The sequence below is a fragment of the Lissotriton vulgaris genome, chromosome 8, assembly GCF_964263255.1.
Source record: "Lissotriton vulgaris chromosome 8, aLisVul1.2, whole genome shotgun sequence".
Classification (NCBI taxonomy): Eukaryota; Metazoa; Chordata; class Amphibia; order Caudata; family Salamandridae; genus Lissotriton; species Lissotriton vulgaris.
This window is the reverse complement of record NC_141696.1, coordinates 16843184-16867120: the sequence shown is the minus strand read 5'-3', so window position 1 is coordinate 16867120 and position 23937 is coordinate 16843184. Positions and strand designations below refer to the sequence as shown.

Here is a 23937-nt window from a genome sequence, read left to right as displayed (position 1 = left end):
AAAAAATAAAATTGTGATTTTTGTTATTTTTCTTTCATTAATTAAAGAGAAGATTACATACGTTATGCATTTTTTCAAGCAATACAGTTTCACCATTTCTGTGTACTGCTTGAAGTTTAAGCCAAAGCAATTGCTTAGGCTGGGCTCCCCAGCTTCCAGCAGTGAATCCGTCAGGTCCCAGAAGTCAAAGGTTAAGAACCACACCTAAACCAATTGAAATTCATAAAGTGCTCTTATTACCCAACAGTTTAATCACTTTTGATTTTGATCTGATGACATACTTTAAAACCCAATAGGTAAGAGGGTAGATATCTATATTGGAATTCTAAAATCCCAATATAATTTAAAAACAAGTATTCTTGCAAAAATTTACTTTTTAATTTAGAACCACAACATTTATTACAGTTAACGACATACATAAAACCCTTGATTTTCTGTCCCAGCTTGATTTCCAATCACCATTTCAAACAGTGGTTCTTATCTGGGAGTCACACAGTATTTGAAGAGAGCTGATATTCTCAACAGAACTTAGATAATTTTTTTTAATCGTTTTTTTCTAGAAATTGTGGGCTGTCCAACTTGAATTTTTTCAACATTAACATTTTCAGCAATAATCTTCTGCTAAAACGCACAGTTCACAAACCAGGAAAATAATTTTTCCACCACATTGTTAGAGACTTTTCAAAAACGATGGGCCAGATGTAGGTAGCCCTTTACCGGTCGGAAACGGCCGAAAATACCGATTTACGGCCGTTTCCGACCGGTAAAGGGCTATGGAGATGTAGGGGCTAAAAAACGTACATTTTTGGTAATTTTACCGAATGGGTAATTTTACCGAATCGGTAAAATTACAGAATCGGTAAATTTACAGATCAGTACATTTTACCGATTCAGTAAATTTACCACTCAGTAAAAATACAGAAAATGTATTTTGTGATGTAGGTAGCACTTCTAACAGTGCTACAGGGCCTTTAGAATTCGGTATTTACCATGCAATACAATTGCATGGTAAATTACGAATTCTTGTGTACATGCACATCTGTGCATGTACACCTGTGCCATGTGGCACAGAGACATGCCCTAAGGGCATGTCTGTGTGCCACATGGCGCAAAAGCCAGTTACAGGGGTGCAATAGGGTGTCAAAGTGACACCCTGTCCCCCTTAGCAATTCGGTATTGTTACAGATTCGGTAAATACCGAATCGGTATTTGCTATTGAATCCTATGGGCTTCAAGGCCTATAGGATTCAATAGCAAATACCGATTCGGTATTTACCGAATCAGTAAATACAGAATTTTACCAATTCGGTAAAAAATACCGAATTTTTACCTACATCTCATTTACAGATTCATAAATACCGAATCGGTAAAATTCGGTATTTATGAATCGTTAAATGAGATTTACCTACATCTGGCCCGATGTTCCATACCTTAAATTCGATATTCTTGACCACGATATTCTTGTTGTCGATATTTCTGAATCCCAATATTTCCAACTCGATATATGTGTAAATCGACATTTCAAACTCGATATTGTCTCAACACCACATGTAACAAATGAGCACATCCCCACTAAGGGAAAGGCGGAGCTTCTCTTGTGCAGATACGCAACAACTGAAACACGTGTAATACATTAACACAATAGCTGAAATACTTTCTAACATATTAACTCATCCTGAAGCAGGGAGGGGCAGAGCTTCTCTTGCACAACAACACAACAAATGAATTATGGTAACACATTAACACAGTATCTGAAAAACATGTAACACGTTAACACATCCCTAAAAAGGGAAAAGCAAAGCTTCTCTTGCAAAGACACACAACAGCTGAAAGACGTGTATCATATTAGCTGATCCTCAAGCAGGGAAGGTCAGAGCTTCTCTTATGCAGACACACAACAGCTGATTTAAGTGTAACACATTAACACATCTCTACTAAAGGAAGAGCTCAGCTTCTCTCGTACAGACACACAACAGCTGAAAGACATGTAACACATTAACAGATCTCCATGAAGGGAAGGCAGGAGATTCTCACGCACAGATACTCAACAGCTGAAAGATGTGTGTTATAGTTTGTGTGTTTTGGAGGTCATTGTGGAAAGTGTAAGAAGAGCTGTTGTGGCTGTACTTTCCTAGGGCGGTGTTTTTACCCAATGTTGTACCCTTCTTTCGGGAGGGTGTGGGGCCAGTCGGTACCCATGGTATACCCTATGTTGTGCTGACGTTTCACCAAGAGAGGGGGATGGAGTGAATGTGTAGTACAAAATGTCTACTATCTTATTGTATTTCCGTTCATGTTAGTGATATTTCTGATTCCTTGTGTGGTGTACTTAATTAGATTTGTGTATCTCCTTTTTGTACTACATGGGGTAGGTGTTGTAATCTCTGTTTTTGCTTTATTTCATTTCTTTTCTATAAAGGAGGGAAATGTGTTGTACATTGATTCTTCATGTAATATGGTTGTCTGTAGTCTTAGTCCTTTCTTAGTATTCTCTGCCAACCACAATGCCTATGTATGTTCTTTAACAATTGTGCACGGAATCCTCGGAAAGTCAAAGAGGAGGGCGAAATTAGTCCATAATTGAGTCATAGAAGCGAGGGTACAGAAGTAAAAGAAAACAAAGTATGGAAACAGAGCATGGACAATGGTCTTACAAATGGAGTCAACTTTGCAAGATGGACAAATTGTTCACAACCGGGACAAAGGTCCCAGGTGAGAGTCTTGACGGAAGGTTCACATCGGGGACAGAGGTCCCAAGTGAGACTCTGGATAGTAAGTTTATAATGGGGACAAAGGTCTTGGTCCCACGTGAGTCTCTGGATGGTAAGTCCATAATGGGGACAGTGGTCCCAGGTGAGAGTCTCGGTGATAGGTTCATTACGGGGACAATGGTCCCACGTGAGACTCTGGACGGTAAGTCCACAGCGGGGACAGAGGTTCCAGGTGAGACTCGGGACGGTGAGTTTACAACAGGGACAGAGGTTCCAGGTGTGCCCCTGGACGTTAAGTCCACAACGGTGACAAAGGTCCCAAGTAAGTGTTTGGACAGAAAGTCCACAACGGGATCTGTCAGAGTTTGGACAAGAAGTCCACAACGGAGGCAAAGTCTGAGAGCCCGTATTTGGGACAAAGGTTCCGGAATAGTGTTGTGGAGTCTAGAGACTCTGAAACAGGAACAGTGAGTTCTGAACTGGGTCGGTGAGCAATGTAAAGTCTAAAACCGGTGTTCAGGACTGAGAATGTACAGGATAATGGCTGTAGGTGTGGTGACTCCAAAACTTAAAGAAAAAGATCTGAAATGGGACAGTGAGTCCAGAAGCAAGTCAAGGAATCTAGGAGAGGATTGAGCGTCTGAGCGATTGTTACTGAGAAGTTTCCAGTTGAATTAAGATGAAGGTTTTGAGTCCCGGAACCATGAGGAAAATTGTGACAGTGGGGCTTACAGAAGTACCAGGACTAAGGTCCCAGATTCACGACAGAGAGTTGTGACAGAAAGGTTCTGAGAGGAACCAGGACTAGGGTTTGTCCCACAACAAATGTTGTGCGTGAGTTGTGTCCAGTTGTTAGGCAACTCATCAGCTTGTCTATGAGGGGGCTATGTGGTGTATGGTCACCCCTTGGTTGTGTTGTTTGGTTGTAGGTGATTAAGTCACCAAGAGCTGTCTCACAACAAATGTTGTGTGCGAGTTGTGTCAAGTTGTTAGGCAACTCATTAGCTTGTGTATGGGGGGGGTTATGTTGTTTGTGGCCACCCCTGTTTGTTTGTGTTGTAGGTGATTGTCACCAAGTGCTTTGGTAAATGGTGCATGAATGAGGTATGAGAGTGCTTGTACTAGATCAGCACCAGGTACACAATGACAGTTTCAAAGTTACTTATGAGACTTGACTGGTCTTGCCCGCTGCAGGTCACGATACTTGTGTCTATGGTTGGGTTGACTTGTTGATAATGGTAGAGGACAACCTTCATGGAGTCACATAGAGCTACATATAACGAACTTTGAACCAGTTTCATATTAGTGATTACTTCGGGTGAGGGACCGCTCACCGGTGTTCAGGTTCTTTCCTATTGTTTGTTTATCTATGGTAATTTCCCATACGGGTACTCTTTTTATGGGGACAAGTGTGGACAGTTACTGTTTCAATCCAGTCTGTTCCTGCATTTAAGGGAAGTTGCACAGTTTGCAAGGGTGATAAACGTTTACTTAGGGGAGGTTGTATGAGCGATTCCCTCTTCATCCAGTTTCAAGGGTCTGTTCTCATTTTGTTTTCTTCATGGAGAGGTTGTTCTGACATTCAGTGCCTTATTCTAGTTTTAAGGGTCAATACCCCTGATGTACTCTATCTAGGAGAGCTTATATAATCTTACCTGGTGTGTTTAACCTATTGTGTGTTTTGGGGGTCATTATGGAAAGTGTATTGAGAGCTGTTGTGGCTGTACTTTCCTAGGGCGGTGTCTTTTACCCAATGGTGTACCCTTCTTTGGGGAGGGTGTGGGGCCTGTCGGTACCCATGGTATACCCTATGTAGGGTATGTTGTAGTTTGTGTGTTTGGGGGTCATTGTGGAAAGTGTAAGAAGAGCTGTTGTGGCTGTACTTTCCTAGGGCGGTGTTTTTACCCAATGGTGTACCCTTCTTTGGGGAGGGTGTGGGGCCTGTTGGTACCCATGGTATACCCTATGTAGGGTATGTTGTAGTTTTAGTTCCAGGGCGTGAACGTGTGTATTTTGGGGCTCATTGTGGAAAGTGTAAGAAGAGCTGTTGTGGCTGTACTTTCCTAGGGCGGTGTTTTTACCCAATGGTGTACCCTTCTTTGGGTATGGTGTGTTTGTTGTTGTGTAACACAATAACACAACCCCACCAAGGGATGGGGAGAACTTCTCCTGCACAGACACACAACAGCTGAAAAATGTGTAACACATAAACAGTGGCGCTAACAGACAGCTAACATATCAACTCATCACCACAAAGTGAAGGGTGCAACTACTCTTGCACAGACACACAATAGCTGAAAGACATGTAACACATTAACATATCTCCACTAAAGGAAGAGTGGAGCTTCTCTTACGCAGACACACAACAGCTGAAAGACATGTAACACATTAACACATCTCCATGAAGGGAAAGCCGGAGATTATCATGCACAGATACACAACAGCTAAAATAAGCGTAACACATAAACAGAGGTGCTAAAAGACAGCTAACATATCAACTCATCACCACAAAGTGAAGGGTGAAACTACTCTTGCACAAACACAAATTGCTGAAAGGTGTGTAACATATTCCCCTCAAGGGAAGGCGGAGCTTCTTTTGCACAAACACACAACTGCTGAAAGATGGGTAACACATTAACACAGCAGTTGAAAGACGTGTACCACATTAAGTTATCCCCACGTGGGGGAGGGCAGAGCTTATCTTGCACAGAAAGGCAGCATCTGAAAGACATCTAACACATTATTAGCTCATTCCCACGAAAAGAAAGATTGAGCTTCTCCTGCACAGACCCACAGCAGCTGAACGACATGGAACATACTACCTCATCTCCATGAAGTCCATGAAGGGAAGGCCGGAGATTCTCTTGCACAGATACACAACACCTGAACACATGAACTCATCTCCACAAAGTGAAGGAAAGAGCTTCTCTTCTTACAGACACACAACTGCTGAAGACATGCATCTCATTACCTCTTCATCCATCCTCCTCGATCCTCACCTGTGATATAACATCTCATTCTTGCAGACATTGCTCTCTTGCCAACTTCAAAATGCTTACCTCAACATAGCCGCCACCACCCAGCTGCCACTGCAAAGGGGAAGCAGTCGCTCCACACTTCCTGTTATTACCAAGCAGAATTATTTTCATAAAGCACTATCATCAATCCTATTAGGGTTGGGAGGCTGAGAAAGCTAAGCCTGTACCAGGGAAGACCTACACTTGAAGTAATACAGATTAGTGGTAAGTAACCAGCGCATTATCCAGTCTTGAGGTCCAGCATTAGCAAACTTTGTGGAGTTATATTAAATTTGAGCGTCATTTCTGTGGTTCGAAGTCCGGCTTTAGCGCACTCAGAGGGGTCACTTGCGAGAAGTCCTCCCGAGAAGTGACTCATTGTCCTGAAACAAAGTGAAGCGTGACGCTGCTTGCCATTTGTCTCTGGAGAGTTAGAAATCTTCTACACAGAATCTCCTTGTGGTCGCGTCTCCTGCCTGAGGGCGTGGCCTTATTGGCATTGCGTTGTTGTTGCTGGGAAGGCAGAACACGTAGAGGCATATAATCAAGGGGCGACGATAATATTATCGAATTATTATCAAGGACACGCTAGCGCGTGATTCCTTGACTTATCGCACGTTTTTCACACGCCTGGCCTGGCCGGGCCTCGATAATGAGATGCAAAGGAGGCGTAGATGTTAATACAAAATGTCACAATATCACGAAGGCAGCTTTGCGATGTTTTCAAGGAGGGTTAGCGATATATAAAATCGTATTAAGTATGCCTCAACGCAGGAGTTTAACATCTGTTAAATTCCTGACTAAGGCATTCCTAACATGGGATGTGGATTGTGAGGTTGAGACCACAGGCCCTATCATCTAGGATACCACCGCTTTCCACCGTGGAAAACGGCGATATCCCCACTATCTCTGGAATTTTTATCGCTCAGTGATGTGCGTTGTTGATAACGCGCTAACCAGGCGATACATTCCAGAGATAGCTGGCGATAAATATGCAAGCGCTAAGCGTGCTTTGCAACATTTCTCGCCGGCCCTTGATAATATGCTCCCTAATTCTCACTTCATGGCCTGTTTTCTGGTAACTAGAAAAAAGAGTCCTGCAGCATACAAGGGAGAATAAGACCTTACCAGAGTCCTCTGTGGCAAGGAAACATGTACATTTCATTTTTCAGTACCAAAGAAAGGAGACAAAATGTCCCCATCCACACTCCTCTAAAAACTAGAGTTGGAAACAGAATGTATGGAGATTGATAAACATTTGTTTCCAATATTGCTTTCTAGAAAGTATTGTATCCTGAAATGTGCAGATGAATTCCCACCAACAGTGAAAGTTGACTCCTTGATGGTGAGGCTGGTCTCACAGGAGGCGATTATTACAGAGGACTCCACTCCTGCAGACACAGATGATAAGAGGGTGGACATTGCAGTGAAACATACTTTTGCAACTCCAAACTTTGTTTCAAGAACCTCAGTGTATTCCTCATATGCCACACCGTCTCTAATTAAGCATTTCCAGTCTCTGGCAAAGATGCTGGACCAAGGAGTGGGTACAACTGCGATGGTAGTCCTCATGGAGCAGCAGGCAAGATTACTGTCAGATAAATCACACAACTTCTTGAGTGTGGTTGCTTCAACAGCAGAATATTCCATAGCTGCAAGGAGTCAGCTATGGTTAAAGGGCCTGATTCACAGAACTAACTTAAGACAAAATCCCAAACTTACTACCATTTTGGTATTCACAGAAGGCACTTACTCATTTTGGCATTCGCAGAAGGCACTTACTCATTTCGGTATTCACAGAAGTTAGGAGTCCTAACTTTAGGACTCATAAATGCCTTCTGTGAATAACAAAAGTCTTAAAGTTAGGATTTATTTTCAGTTTAGGAGTCCTAAAGATAAGAGTCCTAACTTCACTAATCCTAAACTGAGAAAAATCCTAACTTTAAGACTTTCGGTATTCACAGAAGGCATTTAGGAGTCCTAAAGTTAGGACTCTTAACTTCTGTGAATACCGAAATGAGTAAGAGCCTTCTGCGAATGCCAAAATGAGTGAGTGCCTTCTGTGAATACGAAAATGGTAGTAAGTTTAGGATTTTGTCTTAAGTTAGTTCCGTGAATTGGGCCCAAAGTTTTTAGAAGGCTGGATGCCTCACAGAAGGCTCTTGATGAAGATCCCTTTGCAGGCAGAAGGAGTTTTGGCACCCCACTACAGGAAATGATACGAGTCCCACCTAAATCTTCAAGGGGCAGACTGTTTTTGTAAATAATAAAAGAGGCCTTTTGGCCAGTCTTTTCAAGAAAATGTGAACCAGCCCTTTTCGAGGTGAGCAACCTGGCCGGGGGCTCCCTTATGAAGAGGGTGTTCCCCTTCTAGTAGCCAAGCAGTTCACCTCAGCCCTCTGCAAAATCCTGACTCTATGGTTCACAAGGCTTTGCCAGTGGAAGGGTCACATCTTCACTTTGCAAAGGTGTAGAGAGAGAGACTGTGTCAGACCGATGGACCCTACAGATTATACAGGGGGGATTCAAAATTAGTTTCAACTCCCTTCCTCAAGATTTTTATCTGTACCATTTCTCTTCTAAGAATCCCAGTAAAGAGGCAAGTTCTCCCTTAGGGGACTCACGCAGAAACTAATAGAAATCTAGGGCTTACTGAGACAGCGGATGCGTCTAGTAACACGATGACTGAGACTGCAGGGTCTGATGGCATTCCACCTTACGGTCCCTACTTTGGCTTGTCTACATGTGCACCCATTGATAAATCATAACTTAACACACTGGGTAGGAAGTTCTCAAGATTACAAGCAGGGGGTTCCAGTCACGAGTCAGGGTAAGATATTCTTGGACGGTTGGCTAAGGAAGAGACTCTCAAAGGATCTTCCCTTCTATGGCACACCAACAGAATTTATTGCAATAGATGCCAGGAAGCTAGGGTAGGGTACCACACTAGACAGCCTGTCAGTCACAGGAAAGTGGATGAGTCTCCAGTCAGCCTGCTTATCCAACTATCCTGGAGCTCAAGGCACTACATCTTGCTCTCACAGAGTTTGCATCCCAGGTGATGGGTCATCATGCACAAATCAAGATGGACAACAGGGCAGGAATGGGATACATCAGCCATCAAGGATGATGCAAAGTTCAAACCCTGAACCTGTTAGTACACGAGATATGTTCCTGGGCAGAATCCATTCAGAGCACTTTATGAGTGGTATACCTCCTGGGGAAGAACTGTGCAGCAGACAACATAAGCAGGGTCTTTCCTGCAATGAGGTTGTTATCCTTAATAAAGGTTGTGTTCCACAGGCTGCTGGGGAGGTTTGGGTATACAAGGATGGACCTGTTCACTATTAGAGAGAATGCCCTTCTGCCACTCTTTGGCACAATTATTCCTTGTCAGGTGGCATGGAGGTACCATGTCTTTCAGGTGGCCGACAGAAATGATGTACACTTTTCCGCCAATCCCTATGATTCCCAGACTACTACATAAGAACAAGGAGGACAACACTCTAGTGCTGCTGATAATGCTAGGCTGCAGGGGGCCCCCTGATATCCCATCCTGGCAGAGCTATCAATCCATCACATTGGGAGATTCCAATGCATCCATACCCTACGGTAGGTTCTCCCCTTCCTCAGAGCATGCTAGAGAGGATACATCTGTAGACCTAGCTCTTAAAAGGCTGAACTTCGTGTCTAGGGGTGGCTCTTCTGAGGTGGGGAAGGTCATTCAGCAATCAAGTTGTCCTTCTCTCCTTAAATTCTACTTGAGGCACTAGTCAAACTTTGAAAAATAGTGCGCAAATACAGAATTTATCATGGTATAAGTGCACCATAAGGGTTCTAGACTTCTTGTCCAATGGTTTTTCCTTGGATTAGCAACTTCTACGCTCCATGCACAATGGGCAGTGGTAAGAATATTTAAGATCGCAAACTTTGATCATCTGGATCGTCTGGTATTGAGCCTGGTAAGAAGTTTTTTTTCCTCACAAGACTAGGCTTCTCTGTTGAACTCTCTCATGGGATTTGCAATTGGTATTAGGAGCACTTCAACTTCACCCTTTGAACTTTTAGAGAGGGTTGACTTCAAAATCCTAACTGTACTGTTCTTGGTAGTCATATCATTGGCTTGGGTGGATAGAGGAATTAGCGTTCTTCTTTGAATCAGAACCATTTACGAAGTATTTACCCAAACAAGATGGTCTTGAGACCTAATCCTAAATTTCTCCCAAATATTCTGTCCTTTTTTCAACATTCTAGAGATGTGGTGCTACCTGTCTTAGCTCCAGATCATCAGTCAGCAGAAAAAAAACTCTTTTACATTGTTTAAATATCAAAAGGGCTTTTTTGGTCTACATAGAAAGAACATAGAAGTTCAGAAAGGTAGATAATCTGTGACTTTTGGTCCTGTGGAAAATAGATTAAAATTTAATTCTATCCTGAGCAGATTGGTTAAGGAAATAATCTTCTGAGCACATGACACTCATGGTAAAGAAGTGGGTAACACAATCCAAAGTATATAAAAAAGGAGCATGTTGACATCTTGGATATCATTTAAAGGGATATCAATTGAGGAGTTTTGTAATGCAGCTACATGCGTATGGCCATCATCTCATACGTTCATGGGCCACAAAAAATTGGATCTGGGAACAGTGGTCTTTTGATTTCTAGTCTGAGTGCAAGTTCAAACAGTTAAATATTGGATGTAACATATGAAAGTAAGCACTGTACATTGAAAATCCATTACTTTTGTACCACATCCTGGTTTCCTATCCCTCCCAGTGCAGGAGATCAGATTCAGACATATATCAAGCTTAGAAATAAAAACAGGAGGCGCAAGAGCTCAATTTCTTTTTTTGGTAATTAGCAGATAGGGTGATAAATGGGATGTTGTCCATCTCAGAGAAGTTGGCAAACCAGCATGCTGTCATTCCTTCAGGAGTTCCATCTGTAGGAGCTGCCGCTCATCAAGGAAATATACTGAGACGAGGAAGAGTTGGACATGGAGCAGTGAAGATTGCCGGTAAGTAACCATGACATTAACTCATCCCCACGAAAGAAAGGGTGGAGCTTCTTTTGCACAGAAGCTTGTGTAGTGTTCATCTACACCCAAGGAAGGAGGAACAGGTACACAACATCTCATAAGCCTGGAATTTGAGAGCTTACCCTGAATGCTCTAGTAGATTCTAGTGCTTGTAGCACCAATGAGTAGGGAGTTCGTTGAGCTCAACAAGAGAAAGTACAATGCCTCTCTTACAGTTCATGGCTGCACTGGAGAGGCCTACAACAAATACCAAGCACACCTACCCACTTCAGAAAAGAAGAACCATATATAACTAAGCCTTTCTTTTATTTTCTTTCAGATTGCATGTGGTAATTCGCATGATTATAGCTTTTGCCAGCAAGAAGGCGACCCCTCTCAGAGAGAACCCCTTAGGAGGGATCCAGCAGCAACAAATCAGTGGCCCACAGCAGCAGAAGTGAAGGACACACTGAAATGGCCGGTTTATGACAGGCCTCCATTCAATGAAATGTCACCTGAATGCTTTCGAAGCACTCTGGAAGGTAGGCAGAGACATTATGACACATTGTTATCACTTTTAATCGCAGTGCATTATTTGACACTCATTTTCTATCAGGCCACAACAGGCTCATGACATTGGGCCATATGTATGAAGGCAATTTTGCGATCACAAACGCGGAAATTTGCAGAATTTCAGCGTTTGTGATCGCAAATCAGCAGTGTCCCATGTATGACACATGTATGACACAAAACACACCATTGCAAAAGAGGGAATCGCTAATTTTGCAATTCCCTATTTTGCGATTGCATTTAAGGAATCACAAATTGCGATTTCTCAAATGCAATGTAATAAGCACAGAAAAAGTTCAATTTGGACTTAAGGAATTGCAAATTACCACTAACTTCAAGTTGGTGGTAATTTGCAATTTCTTTGAAGAATTCACTTTTTTGCATTTTTCAAAGTGCGATGTGACTCACATACATGCCCTTAGGGCCTATGTGCGCCATATCTGCACCCATGCTCATTTCAGGGGTGCCACAGGGTGTCCTTTTGACACCCTGGCACCCTTGAAATTGCATCCTCAATTTGCGATTCTCTAATTGAGAATCACAAATTGAGAATGTCTTCCCATTCATTCCTATGGTCCTCTGGGCCCATAGGAATACATGGAGAGATGTTCCTTACTTGCAAATTGCAATTTGCGATTCGCAATTAAGGAATATGTAGGATTCGCAAAATGTATTGCAAATCTTACATACATAGCGTTTTGCGATTCTCAAATAGCGATTCCCAATAAAACGCTATTTGAGAATCACAAATGGACATTTTCATACATATGGCCCATTGTCACTCAAATGAATGATTAATAAAAAATGCTTGAAATGCAAAGATGTCGGCTGACAGTGTGTTACTGTTGTGACTGCCCCCACCTTTCAGCAAATATATGACACATGCTGAGCCTTTAATCCTGCAGTGTGAGAAAATGGGTTGTTGGTTGAGTGGGGTGTGCCTCCTCAAGCAACACAAACAATCCTTGTCAGGGTGAACCACAAATGTCACTAAATGAACCTGAGCTTAAACCTCTGGCATCTTGCCATAAAAGCATCCAGGCATAACATAGGGAAAATGGGCCCGATTCACAGAATCAACTTAAGACTCAATCCTAAACTTACTACTATTTTGGTATTCACTGAATGGACTTACTACTTTTGACATTCACAGAATGAATTTACTACTTTTGGTATTCACAGAAATTAGGATTTTGTCTTAAGTTTGTCTTAAGATAAACTTAAAACAGAATTAAGACAGACTTAAGACAGACTTAAGACAAACTTAAGACGGACTTAAGAGAGACGTAAGACAGACTTAAGATGGACTTTTGACAAAATCCTAACTTAAGTCTGTCTTAAGTCTGTCTTAAGTTTGTGTTAAGTCTGTCTTAAGTTTGTCTTAAAACAAACTTAAGACAAAATCCGAACTTCTGTGAATACCAAAAGTAGTAAGTTCATTCTGTAAATACCAAAAGTAGTAAGTGCATTCTGTGAATACCAAAAGTAGTAAGTGCATTCTGTGAATACCAAAATAGTAGTAAATTTAGGATTGAGTCTTAAGTTCATTCTGTGAATCGGGCCCACAGTGTATAAAGTATTTATGCAGCAATACAGTAGAAACACAACACAAGAAAACACATTTTCACAAATATAGTAAAATTATTTGACACAAAAACTAAAAGAATCCAATTAGTAAAACTGGATATATGCAATTTCCACGATTTAGGAAAAAGACAGTGCCTAGAAGCACAAATCTTTAACTGTGGTAATCTGGTTGCATTAAACTGGGACATTCTCAACCTCAGGCCAACCATGACCGAGCGAGGGCCGGACACAGGGGCCAGCTTAGAAACGCTGAGAATTGTATCTTATGTCTTGGGTGTGAGGTGTTGCACCATGCAGCGACGGTTCTGAGCAATGATGTGGGGTTCTGATGAATGTTGCGGGGTACTGTATCTAGTTGTGTCCTGCTGAGGCAATGTCAGTGGAGAGAGGCGAGGGCTAAAATGCCAGATCCTGCATGGAATTACGTTGTGCAGCGTTGGTTCTGATGAAGAGCAGTGAGGGCTGCAACAAGTTGTGTCGCACTGTGTCGGTTCTGATGCGGACCACAGCTGGGTTGACAGAGCACCTTTATCCTGACTTCCAAGGGTCCAGGACTGGGAAAGCACCACTTGGGGGGTTTACACTCACAGTAGGCAGAGTCCAGGTGCAGAGGTCAAGGGTGCTGAAGCCCTTGAAGTTCCTTTGGTGGTCTTAGGTTTAACATGCAGATACAAACCTTCTTCCTAAGGAAGCAGAGCAGCAGACTGTTCCTTCTTGCAAGCAGAGCAGCAGACCAGCTGGGCAGTCCTTCTTGCAGCAGGGCAGCAGTGCTTCAGTGCAGCAAAAATCTGCACAGTCCTTCCTGGAGCAGGGCAGCAGAGCTGTCATTCTGAGTAATCCATAGGTCCACAAGGGATCTGAAGAGCTGGGTCTGAGGGTCTCACTTTTATAACCAGTGTCTCCTCTAAATTGGGAGAAGCTTCTGAAGTTTCCCCCTACAGATGTGTCTGGAATTTCCTGCCTTCCTGCCCTGATCCCTATCTCTCTCGGAGTACAATAGGCTAGTGTGAAGTCCTTTGTGAACATGCTGTGCTAGTGCCTTGAAAGTGCAAGTGTGGTAGGTTACAGCTCTGCTCCCTCATTAAGGCAAGATGGGCAATCCTGCCAACATCCAGACCCTCTATAGTGATACTGTCTGGAAGGAATACACAAAGATCAACTGAGAACTACACCTAGCCATGTGAACAGGCTAGAGGCACCAAATGGTTGGAACAAGAAAATGAGAACTTCCTACAAGTAAAAAGAACAAATAATGAATGGAAAGATGAACAAATCAAACATTCACACCCAGTCACAGATCTGGGCTTAATCTATTGTTTTTTTGCTCGTCATGCACCTCCAGCTTCAACCCAGCCATATGCAAATCGATCTTGACCCTGTTCCTCATGGGCACACGCCAGTCTGAACTGTTTAGTCATGTCTTACTTGGAATGGAAACAAACATTCTCTGACCGATTTCGGGGTATTACCCTTCATCAGCCAGGCTAGTTTGAAACCAGTGGTGAAGTGAGCACAGGACCCACATCTGACATACCCTTCCCCCTTAGAGCAACAAAAGCAAAAAGAACAAATGATGGACGGAATTTAGAAAAATGCAAACATTCACTCCCAGTCACAAGGATCTGGGATTAATCCATTGTTCTTTTGCTCACCACACCACCCCAGTTTGAGCCTAACCATATGCAAATCAGTCTTACACTGACCCCAATGAAAACAGTTCTGACCAAACTGCCTGATCAGTTCCTCCCTGGACCGTAAACAAGTATCCCGGGGGATATACCAAGTCAAAGATGTCTGTAGACAGCCAAAGCACAATAAATCAGACTCAGGACAAGGGTTTGGGTTAATACACATCTACCAGTAAGTCAAGGAAATTCAGGAATCCATAGTAACCCAAGAGAAATGCAATTGGAGAGACTATTAAGACAATCAGCAGGTTCATCCAACTGATAGTGGTAGGCAAAAGTGTAAGTGTTGCCCAGATGTGTGCCTTGAAAATCTCATACCAGAAGCTGCCATACCCCCTGGGAGAAAGGCTATGCATGAATGCAGGAGCATCCTGACACAAAGACTCATAACTGGTGGAGATGAATTGCTGATTCATTGACTGATGGTGACTGGAGCACTCATTTTCCATCTGGCCTAAAAAGTATGGCTGGAACTTAATGCTGGTCAGAGAAATCAGAACAGGATGGATTCTGAAAAAAACATAGGTAATGCAATCTCTTGTTCCAAGGTTAATTTGGAACATTAGGATGAACATTAGGGTGAATTCCAGAACCTGACCTCAGACAATCATAATCAGGGAGGACCATTAGACATGGAGCACAAACACTTAGAGCCCCATGTCCTCCGAACATCAGACACATTTGATGGCCAAACAAAAAAAACCTCTGTGTTTCAAAATGAAAGAGCTCAAGATTCCAAAATGTCCACAAGGAAACCCCTGGAGACAATGGAGTTCCAGGGAAAAGTCAGAAGATGCAATGGCTATTTTATCCAAAGACGTCTCTGCTCAAAGCTCAAGGGAGACCATCCAGTGAGAGCCCAGCAAGGGAAACTAAAGGTAGCATCTATTGACAAAGCACAGATGGAATAATGCAGCCAATGATGGGCATTAGAAGTCCAAGTGGTAGGCCTACAGCACTACTTGTTATAAAAAGCCACCCCCAGCAACCCAGAAGAAGAAATGCTAATTTCCCAGCTTCCAGTCTGTCAATCAGAGATGCAGTAGGGTGGGCAGAAAAAGATCTGACCAAAGTAAGAAGTTTAGAAATCCATACATTTACTCAAAGAAGACGGTGGGCCAACCTGCGCAAAAGAGGAAACCAAGGCCACTAGGCCAAGCTGGAGTGATCATCTGGACCTGTGCCTTCTCCTACAGAGTCTTCTTGTGGGTTCTTGGGCAAAAGGAAATGTTTTGGGGAAGCATCCAGGGGAGCTAATGGCCACCTGTTGGACTAGTCACCCTTAGCCCACTGGATACTGACCCTTGCTACAAAAATGACAGAAAAAGACATCCTACCTTGTAGAGAACAGGTCTGTTCATGTGCTCCACTGATGGGACACCAAGAAGAATCTCAGACCTGTACTTTGCCATGTCCTACCGGTTGTTTTAGGTCTTAACTATCTGGTTGACCATCTGATCTGGCCCAGTACAGCTTGCTCTCAGAGGTGGAGAGTTACGTTTTGCAAGACACAGAGCACAGCATACAAGTCATTAGCTTTCTATTATGACAACTTTCTCTGAATCCTCTCCTCAGCCAGCATTCCCCCATTGGAGGACACTGTGCTCCGTGTTGAACATTAGCGGCTGATTACCGACATCTCACCCTACTAACCCTGGACATTTCTTTTTTTAACTTTATTTTTCGATTTTGTATAAGGCACCATACATAAATGGCATAATGCAATAATAAAGTGTCCAATATGTTTCATCCTTTGTTAAACACTAACACGCAGCAGTAGGATCATCATTACATACTATGTAGGCCAGCAGGTTCTACAGATGATGGGTGGAGCTGCATTCAACGTACGCTCCCATATTACACGCCCTCCACATGAGATCCCACTCAGGCTCATCGAGGGTGTAAACAATGAATTACGGTTATTGGGGTTGTGAGCTGGTAGAGGTTACAAGCATGAGGAGATAAGTCTGCAGTGGTTTCCATATATTGCGTGGTGTTGAGGCAGGTGGCTGCAAGGTTGTGTTCAGCTCGCTGTTAGTGTTGCACTGTGTGAGACTGTTAATCCATGCATACTAATTTGGCAGTTTCCTACTGCCCCACTGTAAAGCTATTTCCCTGTTGGTGAGCAGTAAGACTAATGCGATTTATCGTCGTGTGGTGGCACGGATTTCATGAACATATTCCAAGGGTGCCACTAATGGGTAGGCGCTTTTTTTGATTTGTGTCATATACGTCAGTTCAGGAAGTATGGTCCGCCAAAATGTTGCTATCTTGTCACATGTCCAAGTCATGTGGGTGAACTCTGCGAAGGGAGTCTGGCATTTGGTACAAGAGTGTGGTCAAGTGGGGTCTATCCAATGTAGTTTAGCTGGTGTGGCATACACCCACCAAAGGTATTTAAAATGTAATATTAAGAGATATGATATGTATTTGTGCACAACATTTATACCACTGGGAATCAGTTGGAGGGTGCCCTAGTTCTTGCTCCCAAGTGGTGCCTATCTTAGATTTACAAGTAAGAATCAAAGTCAAGCTCGTGCTGTAGAGCTTGGAAGTTATGTGGTCCCTCCACTATCTGTAATGAGCAACATCAGAGGTGGGAAATCATCTCTATGGGGTAGCCAGAGATCTGGTGGCAGATTTACAAGCCCCTTGCGCCACTTTTGCATCACTTTTCCCATGTTAAAAGTGACGCAAAAGTGGCGCAAGGGGCTTGTAAATCTGCCCTCTGGGCTCTAAGTGCCCACTGCAGTTGCTGTAGCACAAAATGGTCCTTTTAGGGAGCATTTTGGAAAAGTCTATCCTCCATCCGTGAGAATGCTTGTCCATAGGGGAAAAGGTCCTCAATTGTGGACAATAAGTATCTGGAGAGGGCTCTCTGTACCAGGGCCTCCTGGGTGATGGGAAGCCATGGGTTCACAGCTAGAGGTATAGCCGAGGAGTACAACAAATGGCCTTCCACCATTGGAATCAGCCACTGCCAGAACCAGCAGGTGGTGGACAAAGTCTGTACTTCATGTGGGTCTCGTAGCAGCCCGCCGGCAACAATGTATCAGCATTAGGGGCAACAAGATCAGCTTCAGGTTTAGTGTAAGGTATCTGACCATCTGGGTGGTACCAGTGCCGAGCAAAGATGCACTTGACCACCAAATAGTAGACATGAAAATTGGGGACTCCAAAGCCCCCACACTCGTACAGAAGGACCATTGTGTGCCAATTGGCTCTCGGCTGTTTGCCTCCTGATAAGGCATGTAAGGAAAGTGTAGAGCATCTCAAAAAATGTGTTGGCCAGCAGATAGGAATATTAAGAAACTGATACAAAAACTGTGGCAGGACCACCATTTTAACAATGGCTATTGGGCCCGCCATGGACAGGGGAAGTTTCAACCAGCGTTCTACCAGTAACTACCATCTGTCTATCGCAGGACCCTAGTTGAGATGTATTAACTATTCCTTATTCCTGTGAACATGTATCACAAGAGATTTGGTTGGGTAATCACACCACAACAGTGGGAATTTGTTGTTTATCATGCATGGTATTGTTGTGAGCGTGAAGAGTACAGATTTGCCCCAGTTTATGTTTAGCCCCGATAAGGCACTGTAGTGTATTGTTTCCCTTAGGATCGGTGACAGGTTCTCATCGGGTGTTGCACATAAAGGATGATCTCATCTGCATAAAGTGTAATCAAAATTGGCGTGGTTTTGAACTAGAGTCCTCTGTGAAGGTGCTGCGTTTGCAGTTGTCGTACCAGGGGATCTAGTGCATAGAAGAGGTGACATTGGGCAGCCTTGTTACTGCCTCAGTAACACCTATATAGGCTGTGTTCTTTCACAATGTTTGCTCCTTTGTATCATGAAACAATTTTCTCTCCCCTCAGTGTTGACTGTTGGGTTAACACCGCTGTCAACACTGAGAGGAATGCAAATTGTGCCCTGCATGTACTATGATGCAAAGGAGCAAACTTTTCTGGGTTATGATGTAGTGTCTGGCCACACCCTTTTCCCTGCCCAAACTATTTTTCATGACCTCCTCTACCATTTATCACACATTCCTGGTGTTCCTTTTTGTAAAGATCGCATCCCAGCAAATTGATTACACTTTATCTGGCCTGAGCCGGAGAGTACGGTGCAGTGCGGAGAGTATGGTTCCGGTGCAGAGATTCCAACCTGACTGCAGACGTAAAGTTAGGAGTCGTGAGTGATTTTTGTGATTACCATAAATTGTAAGTGCCTTCTGTGAATACCAAAAGTAGTAGGTTTAGGATTTTGCCTCAGATTAGTTCTGTGAATCGGCCCCAACCTGTCTTCATTTGTTTTGACCCTTCTAAAATATGTGATGCTGCCAGAATAGGCAAACCAATGATTTTGTCTAGATGCTAAAACCCCCCACAGTGCTGCAGCCTCCACCTTTCACACACAGCCAGGATCACTGGGTACAAAAACCCTCCAAAGCTGAGGTCAGTGAAGGAAAGAAACTGCAGACCTGAATGATGCAATATGTATCAGCTTTCGGTGGTTGTCAAAGATGTTACTGTCTACATTTAAAACACAGCAAATAGTACCAGGGAAAAGGCTGCTCAAGGGCCTTTTACTTGCTCAGGCCCCAGCTGAACTTCTTCACCCCTCATTCTGGGGCCCCGTATGCATTTATTAACGTATTCCTCTGTGGTGATGCTGGACTGGACACTGTGAGTCAGCTGGCCTGCCTGCACCGGATGCTGAGGTCGGTGCAGATCCCATCATCTTAGCCATCAGATTGCCCTTGTTTCTTACTGGTGCTCGGTAGAGCAGAAGATGGAGAATGTCCTACTTTCTTATTGGTGCTCCATAATGCAGAAGATGGGAATCGTTCTTGTTTCTAATTGGTGCTCCGGAGTGCAGAAGCTGGAGATTGTCCTTGTTTCTGATTGGTGCCCGGAGTGCAGAAGATGGAGCGTGTCCTTGTTTCAGATTTGTGCTGAGGAGTGCAGAAGATGGAGACTTTCCTTGTTTCTGATTGGTGCTCAGGACAGCGGAAGATGGAGACTGTCCTTGTTTCTGATTGGTGCTCAGGAGTGCAGAAGATGGAGACTGTCCTTGTTTCTGATTGGTGCTCAGGAGTGCAGAAGATGGAGATTGTCCTTGTTTGTGATTGGTGCTCTGGAGTGCAGAAGATGTAGATTGCCCTTGTTTCTGATTGGTGCACCGGATTGCAGATCATGGAGATTGTCCTTGTTTGTGATTGGTGCACCAGCGTGCAGAAGATGGAGATTGTCCTTGCTTCTGTTTGGTGCTCAGGAGTGCAGAAGATGGAGATTATCCTTGTTTCTGTTTGGTGCTCTGGACTGCAGAAGATGGAGATTGTCCTTGCTTCTGTTTGGTGCTCTGGACTGCAGAAGATGGAGATTGTCCTTGTTTGTGATTGGTGCACCAGAGTGCAGAAGATGGAGATTGTCCTTGTTTCTGATTGGTGCTCCAAAGTGCAGAAGATGCAGGACCAGTTCTCAGACACTGTTACTTCCGTTCTCTAAAGGGAAATCATAGAACTTTGAACATCGTTGCTCTGCCGGCTTTTACTCTGCATTAGTTTATGACATCCAGGGCCCTACACGTATGCCGAATGAAAGCTAGCAAAGCCATGACATTCATGAGGAACAAAACCGATTTCTCAAACTCTCTGGCCTCGCCCCTCAGCCTCGCACCACGTGGTTGAATTGCAAACCTTCACATCAAGAACATCAAGTAAGGATTCTAAGAGAGTTCTTATTACTTAGTGTCCTGGTTGCAGTTTTGTATCAAATCTAGATTGTTCTTTGTAAGACAGCAGGATGTAATCATACTTAAGCCATACTCTGTCATCTTCATGGCTGCTGCACTTCTAGCCTCTGCATTGACCTGATGAGGCCCAAGGGTGCAAAGGGTCAAAAAGTGTAGACAACTCCAGTCGAGGAGTCTTCTGGAAATTGAAAAGTGTATATAAATAAATCAAAGTGCATGGGGACTCACTGGTCTTGAGTTAATGTTAACTTAAGCAAGACTATCTCCTGTCTGTGGATTGTTACCTTATCCTTTTGCACACAGCCACACAATCTCTAAATTAAATGGCAGACTGAAGTTGAATGGTGAATGCCTGCGCACAATCATACAATGAAAATAATTGTTTGTGTTTATATAAAAATGTATTGTTATTTATGTGTATTAATTGTGTATAGATGTGTTATATGTTTATGTAAGTAAGTATTCTTAGATATGAGCACTGGAAGTACCAGTTATCCATCTTGTCTTAGTAAGTAACAATACATTTATTTTGTAACACACATATACCTCTGAACAGTGATTAATTTGTTTCCTCACTGGGTAGATTTGTGGTACCATTATCTGTTCCTACTGTATACCATTCTTTGTCCTACCCCAGGTGGCAGACTGTCATGAGTGTTCACAATTAAATGCTAGTGCCAAGCACCGGAAACCACTGGTTGAAATTAAACACTGGCTGAAACATGTTGTCTCCTAAAGACGGCATCTAATGTGGTGTGACCAAGAATGGAGTGTCCACCACTTCTCATTCGGCGAGCTCTACTGCCTCTGGATTGTATTTCTGGCCTGATGATCTTCAGGGACTTTCACTTCCTGGCCAACCATGTTCTTTATCTGAGCTGTTTCCTTCTGTCTATCTTTAGGCTTCATGGACGCTGCGACGGGCAGAGACCCTGGTGCCTACATGCACAGGAAGGTCCACCAAGCCATCGGAGGAGCAATGAACCAAGTCTCCTTGGCTTCCAATGACCCCATCTTTTACTGCCACCATGCCCAGCTTGACAGGTAAGCTAGATTTGAGCTCAATGTTACCATTATAGGTAACTTCTCAGTGTCTGATAATCGACACTTACCTACAGAATTCACGCCGTCCTATCTATCCGATTCCGACTGTGATGAACACCGCATCGATTAAACCTCTTGAAAGATAGCAGCTTATTCTCTATGCCTTTGAATTGATAATCTGCTATGTGGTCTCCCCATTGCAATTCTTGAAAGCCCATTCCATAGACACCCCATTATCCGACCACAGAACACATACCCTGAAATCTGTTTTGGGATGAACAGGAGAGCTACAACCCCACAACTGGTTGCAAGGTTATTGCCACTGACCCTAGAGATGAACTGCTCAAGGAGTTTCAAATGAGGGGCTGTAAGAAGGCATACAAGATTGAACTCTAGAATAATACAGTTATGAAAAACAAGTAATGTAGTGCTGAAGTGGGCTAGAGCATCTTTCCCGAAGGCATTAGGAGTTCCATATTTCGATCACATAATTCAGTACTCAAAGATGAACATTTTGGGACTTCTTTATGAGACCTTGTGTCACTTTTACGCCGCCGGTGCATCACTTTTATGTGACGCACCAGCAGCATAATAAATTAGCCTTGTTGCACCATATTTACAAAGTGACGCATCTAGGTAGATGTGTCACTTTGTAAACCCCTGCGCCACATTATACCTGCACCAGGTATAATGTATGCAAGGGGGGCATTTCGACGCAAGAAAAGGTTGTAGAAGTGATTCAGTGAAATCTATGAGATTTCACTGCGCCATTTCTAGGATGCAAATGCGTCAATATTTTACTCCTGCCTCATGACAGGTGCAAGACTGACGCAGGAACATTTCATATGGGACTTGCCCATGTGCAATGACCCACTGCTTTTGTGACACACTCCAGCAATGCATCATTTTTGCACCTACAGATACGTCAGAAATACTGCAGTATCTGTAACTCCTTGAGACATGATGTGTCATACTGTAAATATGACGCATCATTGGTGTCGCAAGGAGGGCGCAATGAAAAGTGACACATTGCTGTTTTCCCACAGAGATGCAACACTTTTCATAAATGAGGTCCCGAAGACCTGCGTTCACCATACGTTTGATGGGATGCTGACTAACATAGGGGGTCATTATGATGGCGGAATACCCGCATACTCCGGGCCGGCGGAAGCCACCGCCGGCCCGGAGGATTTGGGAAATCCGCCGAGGAGGCCTGAAAGACCCACCGCCAAATTAGGATGGCTGGTGGGTCTCACAATCTGTCCCCCTCTTTTCCGCCGCGGTCGGAAGGCGACCACGGCGGAAAAGCATTAAAATGGCTGGTGGTGTCTATCAGACACCGCCAGCCACATTAGGATGGAGTAAAAAGTATGCTTTTCCACGGCGGCTTTTCCGCCGTGGAAAAGCATACGGACCTTCACTTCGGGGACCCGTTGCGGGCCCCCAGGGTGGAGGGGGGGTGGGGGGTGCACATGGGGGGTACCTATGGTACCCCCCTGCATTTGCGTGGACAAAGCAGCAGGCACCTAGCGGTGCCTGCTGCTTTGTGCATGCAAATGCCGTGAATGCATTTTTGACATTGCAGCGGGTGCAGCTTGAAGCTGCACCCGCTGCAATGTTAGAGATTGAGGATGTGACCGCCACCCTGGCGGTCACATCCTAATCTGCACGGAGGGACCGCCGCAGCCCCTGCGGACGGTCCCTCCTACTCTATGGTGGCAGACGGACTCAGGTCCGTCCGCCATCATAATCAGTCTGATAGTATGGACACAAGCCCGATCGACAAACTTCTTCATCAGATCTTAGTTGGGGAAAATGGTATTAAATGCAAATACGTCATCCCTCTTTTGAACTACTTTTTGCTCATTATTTCATCAAAAGTTTAACCTTTGTACTGAGCATAGCCTAACACGACAACTAGGGTTACACATGATCTACAATTTTGAGGTGACTCAGTGCGACCACCAATTAACTCAAGTGTTCAATCATGGACGTAGGCTTACCTTAAATACCTTAAATAATATCCATGTGTTCAACTCTTTCTGGGTATACTGTTAACCTAAAGGCTTCATACAACAATCATAATGCAGATATATGGAGCACAATTCACAAAGATTTTAAGTTTTCTTATTGTTATTCAGCATATACAACTTTCCTGATCCGCGGCTTACGATCAAGCACTCGGCGGGTGTACGAGTGCAGTACTTCATTCTCACATGTGCTGAGTTTATTTCGCAGAGATAAAACCTGGAGATAATCATGGAATGCCAGCTTCACTTCTCTGGAGGACACACTACACATTGGCACTCAAACTCAAAGTACATTTTCAATGAATCCACTGAACTCTCGCCTAGTATGGAAATGGAGGCTGCCATCTTGATTCATTGTGTGTAAATGTTCTGGTGATTCACAGTGTTCTTGCTGGGAAATCAAGAAATACTTGAGCTGCAGCCAGGATCTTGACATTAGAACTTCAGAAGACACCCCCAAAGTTGTTTGTCATTTATTAAAAGCCAGTTGGGAAACTGAGAGAGAGCACAGAGAAG

General features: G+C 43.7%; 1 protein-coding gene across 1 annotated transcript in view; it reads left to right on the top strand.

Annotated features, from left to right (window-relative positions):
- LOC147693240 (tyrosinase-like) overlaps nucleotides 1-23937 on the top strand; it is a 125538-nt gene that overhangs the window by 31835 nt on the left and 69766 nt on the right. The window contains exons 3-4 of the mRNA XM_086935885.1: nucleotides 11086-11287; nucleotides 21250-21391. Coding sequence (XP_086792011.1) covers nucleotides 11086-11287; nucleotides 21250-21391 — 344 coding nt within the window. The remainder of the gene's footprint in view (nucleotides 1-11085; nucleotides 11288-21249; nucleotides 21392-23937) is intronic.